Genomic DNA, 8,274 nt, shown 5'->3' on the forward strand with positions numbered 1-8,274 from the left:
GCATTATGGGTGTGGCCATGCACCTAAGCCAAAAAAAGGTTCACCATCACTGCTGTACACTTAGCAGTTTGTCATTTCGCTATGGAATTCAGTTAAAACAGCAGCACAGAATAATTTACATTGATTATCTGCTGTTGAATGTATACCATCCTGATTGAAATGTAGGTATAAACAGGGAGGAAAAGCCCCCAATGATTTCTTCTCCCTTGGTCTTAGACTAGAAGAAAATAAGCTGCTGCATTTATCTTGTATTCTCACATGTTAAAAAAACAAAAAGAATAGGAGCAAAAGTGCAGTTTAATGGCAGTTTACATCAAAATCTTTAAAGGTGATAATATCAAAAAGAAGTGCAAGAAACTACAACAGGCTCTTTTGCAACTGGGGGAATGGATTTCAAATGGCAAATGCGCTTTAGTATCAAGTGATAGTGCTGACACAAAACTTCTGGATTATTTAATGAGTTTTGAGATTAATTAATGAGTTTTGAGATTGCATGGACTTACTAACTGCTTTTTTAAAAGGCAAATTCTGTGCTTGAAATCGTTGTCCATACTTCACACCATTGTCCATACATAGGCATATTACATTGTTCAAGATTACGCAAATCACATATAACCCTTTCCTGGTACAGGAGATGAACCTGTAGTCTAGAGCAGCGATTTTCAACCTTTTTTGAGCCGCGGCACATTTTTTACATTTACGAAACCCTGGGGCACATTGAGCGGGCGGGGGGGGGGGGCTAAAAAAAGATTGGACAAAAAAATTCTCTCTCTCCCTTCCTCCCATTCGCTCTATTTCTTTCTCCCTCCCTCTTTCCCTCCCTTCCTTCATTTTTCTTTCTCTCTCTCTCCATCCCTCTTTCTTTCTCTTCCTTCCTCTCTTTTTTGCTCTCTTTCTCTCTCCCTCCCTACCTCCCTCTATGTCTTTCTCTCTCTCCCCCCTCCCTCTCTTGCTTTCTTTGTCTCTCTTGCTCTCTCTCTCTCTTTTTCTTTTTCTCTCTCTTTCTCTTGTTCTCTTTCTCTCTCACTTGCTTTCTTTCTCTCTCTTGTTCTCTTTCTCTCTCTTGCTTTCTTTCTCTCTCTCTTGCTTTCTCTCTCTCTTTCTTTCTTTCTCTCTGAGCTTCGCGGCACACCTGACCATGTCTCGCGGCACACTAGTGTGCCGCGGCACACTGGTTGAAAAACACTGGTCTAGAGACAAGGCCACTGCCTTATAAGGCAGAGCCCCATATTCATACCTGACGAAGGCAAATAAGCCTGAAATAGATCTTTTCATTAACATGTTCTTGCTGAATTTGAAAATTAAGGGAGACTAGGATAGATCTATTTTGGCCTTATCAGCTAGCCATGCCCTCACTGGGACTTGAACCTGCAGCCTTTGCCTTGTAAGGCAGAGGATTAACTTCTAAGGCTACAGTATCCAATCCCTTCAGCTCTGTACCAGGGAAGGGTTACATGTTTTTTGTGTCGAGTCACCCTGGTGTATTGAAGGAGCATCACAGTTCCTTTTTTGCCTCTCTGCCCAACCCAGGGCCATTTCCAAGGTAGTTAATGTATTCATAGCCAACAAACTATATTCTGTATGTGTCACATGTTTTTCCTGATTTTTTTTTCCTGATAATGAAAAAGAAGGGAGAATACTATAGAACTATTTCGGGCTTATTTGCCTTCATCAGGTAGTCACACTTCTTTGATAATTAGAAACACACAGGTAAGAAGCAAGTTTTCTGGAAGTTTGGCCTAATTCCCCAGGAGACTCAAAAAGCTGACAAACTCGAGCCCCAGACACCACAATAAGGGCCTTGTCCACCGCAACGTTTTTCCCTGAGCATCTGGCGGCAGCCAATGAGAGCCTTTCTCCCCTCCAGATCTGCACTCCCATTGGCTGCAGCCTGTCATTCCTTCGCTCTAATACAAGGTTTGGAGTTAGTGGATCCGCGCTTAATAATCCGTTTCCTTGCACTTCGGCGCTATAATAGCAGCGGGGAGATTAAAAGAGTGATCAGTCGATCCCGATCCCTTCTGTTCTCCTTCTCCGGCGTCCCCCCCTCCTTAATTCCCTGCCGCCTTTTTTGTTTTCCTCACGCGCTTTGAAGGCGATGGGAGCCCGCGGCCCGCTCTGAAAAGCTCCGCAAGGTCCACCATCATGTTGAGGCAACACTTCTCCTACGAGCTGGTTCGCTACGCGCAGGCCCCTCCCGCCTCGCTTTCCAAACAAGCGGAGGAAAACAGGCCGGACTTCGCCACGGAGCCGCTCCAGGCGCTATCCGGGACTGGAGGAACCAGCGGCCGGGCGGGCGGCGGCGGCAAAAGCGAGCAGCAGCAACTGCGGAGAAAGATCAACAGCCGCGAGCGGAAGCGGATGCAAGACCTGAACTTGGCCATGGACGCCCTGCGGGAGGTGATCCTGCCTTACTCGACGGCTCACTGCCAGAGCTCGCCGGGGCGGAAGCTCTCCAAGATCGCCACGCTGCTCTTGGCTCGGAATTACATCCTTTTGCTGGGCAGCTCCTTGCAAGAGCTCCGGAGGATCATCGGGGAGATCAGCGGCTCCTCGGGGCCCAGGCTGTTGCTAGCCGGACTGCCTCTTTTTGCCGCCGCCGCCGGCCCGGTGCTGCTAACGCCGAGCCCGATGAGCCACCTGCATCACCACCATCACCACCACGCGGACAGGCTGCGACCGGCCAGCAAATACCTCCCGGCGACCGTGGAGGAGCAGCAGCAGCAGTGCGGCCAAGTGCAGGGCCCCGACGGGGCGGCCCTTTGCTCCTGCTCCGCTTGCAAGTTCCCTCACTTGTTCCCTTCCGCCTTCGGGGTGGCCGCCGTGCAGACTTAAGTTTGCCAAACGGGCCCGGCGGCGGCCCTCCAAATGAGCGGGAGGAGGGAGAATAATACGGAAAGGGGCCCAGCGGGCTGCAATGGAAACGGGCGGGAGGAAACGAGGACCCCGGAGGGATCAAGGATCCTCGCGGCTTCAACTATTTGCATTATTCGGTCTGGACGGAGCGACAGCTGAGGCGGGATGCGCAAGAGAAGATAATGTTTAAGGCAGTGTTTTCCAACCTTGGCAATTTGAAGGTATCTGGACTTCAAATCCCAGAATTCCCCAGCCAGCGAATGCTGGCTGGGGAATTCTGGGAGTTGAAGTCCAGATACCTTCAAGTTGCCAAGGTTGGGAAAAGGACGGGGGTTTTGGCACGTTTTCCCCTCAAATCGGGCGCGCGATCACTGGGACGGTCGCGCGCCCGATTTGAGGGGAAAACGTCCCCCCAAAAAAACCCTCAATGGAAACGGCCGGGAGAAAACGCCCCCCCCCCCGTTTTTTTTTTATTATATTATTTTTTATTATTATTTGGTCTGGACGGAGCGACAGCTGGGGGGGGGCAAGAGAAGATAAGCCCCTGAAAATGACGGTTTTTGGGGCACCTTTCCCCCTCAAATCGGGCGCGCGATCACGGGGACAAAAGGCTGATTTTTGGTCCACAGGTACAGATTTGAAAAGGGGGGGAGGGGTGATGGTGAGAATTATTATTATTATTAATTGGACTTTTATGCCGCCTGACGACTCGAGGCGGCTTACAACATATAACGGAACAATATATAAGGTCCTAAATCCAATTAATTTAAATGTGTAAACTAAAAAAAACCCCAGAAAGCCGTAAAAAGACAGTCATTTCCAATTGTATTAAAGAGTTCCAAATAAATAGTCCAGACTCTTATAACCCAAGGGGGCCATGTGATGAAGGCAGCTTTGCACCGGACACGGAATCCAATATGAAGCCTTGTTGAGATCTATACAAGATTTCATGGAGGACTTGAAGGGAAGAAGCTTTTCTCTGCTTGGGGCAAAACCCAAATGAAAACATTTCAGACAAATGAAGACATTCCAGCCTCTGACTGAGCACATCCAGCAAAAGGAGAGTCGCGGCCCATGGCATTTGGTTCCATTGTCAACACTTTTGTCAATTGGAATAACTCCCCGTAATTGGACATCTTAATATATGTCCCACATTCTGGGGTGCAGAAAATAACTCATTCTTCTTATGAGAACCATTTTCAGGCACTTGAAAAGTATGATTCTTACCATCCTCTGTTATTTCTAGTCTTAAACATGCCCAACTTTTTCAGGCTCTCCTTATAAGGCAAGCAGGATCCACACTACAGTAGTGATTTTGGCATCTAATGCAGCAAGGAGAGAAATTTTCAAACACTTCAGTCATGGCTTAGAGACATTCAGAAATGCCATAAGATTCTAGTTCAGATCCTGACTAAATATTCAGTGTTTGGATAATCTTGGTAAGGTTTATACTGGGCACCTGTTCCAATTTTTCAGAGTCTCTCTTAATTGCCCAGAAACTCTGTGATACTAAGGATGTAATATAACTATCTACTTCTGGGATTTGAAAAAAAAATACTAAGTTGTATTTGCCTTTTCAGCAGCTATGCCAACTGATTCATGTTTAGCAACTGATTCCCCCATTCGATATCTTGTATTTGATTTCTTTTTCTACATGAAGAACTTTCTCTATTAAACTTCATTCTTTTTTCAGTCATATTATCTTGATTTTTTTCTTCTGTCTATTAATATATTAGCTATTGTACTCAGTTTTGTGTAATCTGCAAATCTGTTAAGCACTTGCTTCCACCTATTTATCCTGTTAATGAAAATAATGACGAGTCAAGCCTAGCCCTGTGACACACCACTTGACACTTAACTGCAATTCAATGTGTATTCTTTGAGCAGTGTTTTCAAGCCAGCTATAGATCCCCTTAACAGATATGCCAGCCAGCCTTTGCTTAACTAATCAAAATGTCATGTAATATTTTTGGGGGAATTTAGTTGCTTTTTCCCCATGAAATCAGTGAAACTCAACTGGGCTTAAGTCCTACTGTTCCATTGTCAAGTACAATGACTAGTCTCTCTTCTATTGATGAAAGTCTTTGCAATTCCAAGACTGACATTTGTATTTTTATTGCCTACTTGTATTAGTTGTAGATTGTCTATCAGTGACAATAATAATAATAATAACAACAACAACAATAATAATAATAATAATAATAATAATAATTTATTAGATTTGTATGCCGCCCCTCTCTGAGGACTCGGAGCGGACAATCCACAGTTATTGCATTGTTTGAAAATAATACAATTTGGTTTTCAAAAATTAAATAAAGCAACCTGTCTCTGCTTATGGAGAAATTAAATCCTATAGATTAGTTCATTTAATGTATTATATCCCAGTGTTATGGGTTCTTGATTTATTTTGTTTAAACTAGTTTAAATACAATGTTATTCACATACTTTTGTTCATATGCCAGCTATTGAAATAACTATATGGCATTGGCATCCTTCAGTCTCGAAAGATCATGGTATCATGCTCTGGATTCCCCTTCTATATCTATATAGCAATCACATTTATACTGTTAGAGTTTCAATCCTAAGTACACTTATTAGGAAATAAGAGCCACTGAATTACTGGGCCTTACTTTTAGGGAGCCAGGAACATAATTTATCAGAGCACTTCTAAATTGCACTCAGAAAGAGAAGATATGGATGTACTGACTTCACAACTTTGAGTGGAATGATTGTAGGCTTCTTACCAATATTGTGGTCATAAGTTTGCATGCACAGTATTCTGGTGCATTATTATTGTCTGTAATGGATTAGTCTAAAATTATTTTAATATTTTTTTTCTGTAACAGCAAAAATGAAGATACCTCTATAGCAATTCCAATAATACCCACTGACGCTTCTCAATAAGATATTGCATCAAATCTAGAAGCTTCATAGTCAGAAAATCACACTGGACATCTGAAGAACTGCCGATGCTTAGGTTTACAAGGTAATACAGGGCAAAATTAATCACTTTTAGGACAGACTATATTAAAAGGAGGATGTGGGAATGTAGAGTACAGCTATACTATAGAATACAACCCATTCACTTTGATGTAGTTACTCCAAAACATTTATTATGCTTTGGAGATTGAATGAAATAAATTGCATCGAAGGTAGATGTTTGACACATCTCTACAATGAAAGGCAGGATTAGTTACTTTATTTGATTTTTCTGGCAGAACAATCTAGTGTTCCGCAAGAGCTACAGCATAAGTAGGGACTCTTACTTCTACAGAAAGGTAATACGTTGAGCAAGTAACCTTAACTGATACCAGTTTTAAGCATCCCATATGCAGCTTTGTAATTAAGATTTGAGGTTTATTGTGTCATTCAGATTACAGAGCTCAAGTAACAGATCCAAGATGGCACCCATGTAGAGTTTCAAATAATGGTCTGAAACTTCATATAAAGAACCATACACATTGAGTTAAAAATTTTTAAAGTGTCTCTTGCTCGACATGTTGTATGAACATGGCCAGTGTAAAAGAATGATGAACTGATAATATTTTATAAGGATTGTGTTCTTTAAACATCTTTGGTAAAATGATTTAATCTGAATAGGAAAACAAAGCAGGAAGGTCTATGTAAGATAGGAATAATAAATGCAGGGTTTTTTTTGTCTCGTCCATGATCCAAACCCTTCCTCAGACTGACTGACTTGGAAAAGTTAGCAAATCTTGGCTGGATTAAACTAATAAAATGGTACCTCTACCTAAAAATGCCTCTACTTAAGAACTTTTCTAGATAAGAACCAGGTGTTCAAGATTTTTTTGCCTCTTCTTAAGAACCATTTTCTACTTAAGAACTCGAGCCTGGAAAAATTTCCCAGGAAATTTGAGAGCGGCACAAAGGCCCAGCCAGTTTCCTGCCATTCTCCCTTTAATCCAAGCCATCTCCGGCGTTTCTGGGCTGCCAGAAGAGCCTTTCAGTGGCGCTTAAGGAGGCTTTGGCAGTCCAGAGCATTTTCCTTTCTTTGGGCGCTTCGAGAGGGAATAAACCTCTGCCAGCGCCCAGAGAAAAGAAACGCTCCCTTCGCTCGGGGCAGCCCAGAGCGAATGGAGTGTTTTCCTTTCTCTGGATGCTTGGAGAGGAAATAAACCACTTCGCTGTGGTGACTCCCTTGTGCTGCTTCCCATACACCCGGCCCATGGTTGCCTCCCGGAGCATCTGATGCGGAAAGGTAAAAGGGGGCTCTTCGCCCCGGCCGGATCAACTTGGCTTCAGCCAAACCAAAGAGTTACCACAGTGAAGGAAAGGTGCCGGCTACAAAGCGAGTGAGCAAGAGGAGAGGGGAGCCCTTCAGCATGGGAAGGAAGAGGAAGCAGGTAGCAGCAGCAGCCGCCTTTCGGTCAAAGGAGCAGGAGGTTCCCCCCTTTTGCCTGCCTGGGTTTCTCTCTGGTGCAGTGCATGGGAGGCGTGTACCCCTCACTGCCTCAGAGTCACTTTTTTTTAAAGCCTTAAAGTTTTGGATTTTTTAAAATTCACCTCACCTTACCTTCCTTCGGGAGGGACTGTTCTCCTTCCTCCTCCTCTTCCCACCCATATTGTGAGCTTTTATTTCTTTCCTAATGGGTTTGCACACATTATTTGTTTTTACATTGATTTCCATGGGAAAAAATTGCTTCTACTTACAAACTTTTCTATCTGATCACGGAATGAATTAAGCTCTTAAGTAGAGGTACCACTGTGTCTGAATAAACACTGTAGTTTTACAAATCTTTTTTTTAAAAAGAACACCATAACATGATGTATGTACTCAGTGTGTACTGAAAAATTGGCGAAGATTTCAGAATGTATGCCAAGGTAGATCCCCTTAAGGTGCAGTTCCATCAAGGACTCTATTAGCAGTCCTTGATTTATAACTATTCATTCAGCAACTATTTGGAGTTAAGTGATTAGCTTCTACCACAACGGTCAGATTCTCTGCTCCGGTAGCGATTTTGGGGATGCGCCCGCAGCTGTGCATGCGTTGAAACAAAAATATTGACGAAAATCGCCAAAATCTCGCTCGCATCCTCACACAAGATTTCGCTTGTGCATGTTCAGAAGCCAAATTTTGTGCCGACGGACACACGCCAAAGTTTAAGTTTAAGTTTAAGTTTAATCAGATTTGTATGCCGCCCCTCTCCGCAGACTCGGGGCGGCTCACAGCAACAGCAATACAAGACAAATCCAATATTAAATTAATTTTAAGAACACCACAAGTTAAAAACCAATCATACACACTAGCATACCATACACAAATTTTATAAGCCTAGGGGGAAGGAACATGTCAATTCCCCCATGCCTGACGACAGAGGTGGGTTTTAAGGAGCTTACGAAAGGCTAGGAGGGTGGGGGCAACTCTGATATCTGGGGGGAGTTGATTCCAGAGGGTCG

At 43.6% G+C, this 8,274-nt stretch overlaps 1 protein-coding gene across 1 annotated transcript; it reads left to right on the top strand.

The window, feature by feature from the left end:
• The first annotated feature begins 1,919 nt into the window (after nt 1-1,919).
• On the top strand, nt 1,920-4,552 carry OLIG1 (oligodendrocyte transcription factor 1). Its single transcript, XM_070751772.1, has one exon. The coding sequence runs from the start codon at nt 2,146-2,148 to the stop codon at nt 2,833-2,835; it is 690 nt and encodes a 229-aa protein (XP_070607873.1). The 5' UTR covers nt 1,920-2,145; the 3' UTR covers nt 2,836-4,552.
• The last annotated feature ends 3,722 nt before the right edge of the window (nt 4,553-8,274 follow it).

Source organism: Erythrolamprus reginae, chromosome 4 (assembly GCF_031021105.1).
Source record: "Erythrolamprus reginae isolate rEryReg1 chromosome 4, rEryReg1.hap1, whole genome shotgun sequence".
Lineage (NCBI taxonomy): Eukaryota > Metazoa > Chordata > Lepidosauria > Squamata > Dipsadidae > Erythrolamprus > Erythrolamprus reginae.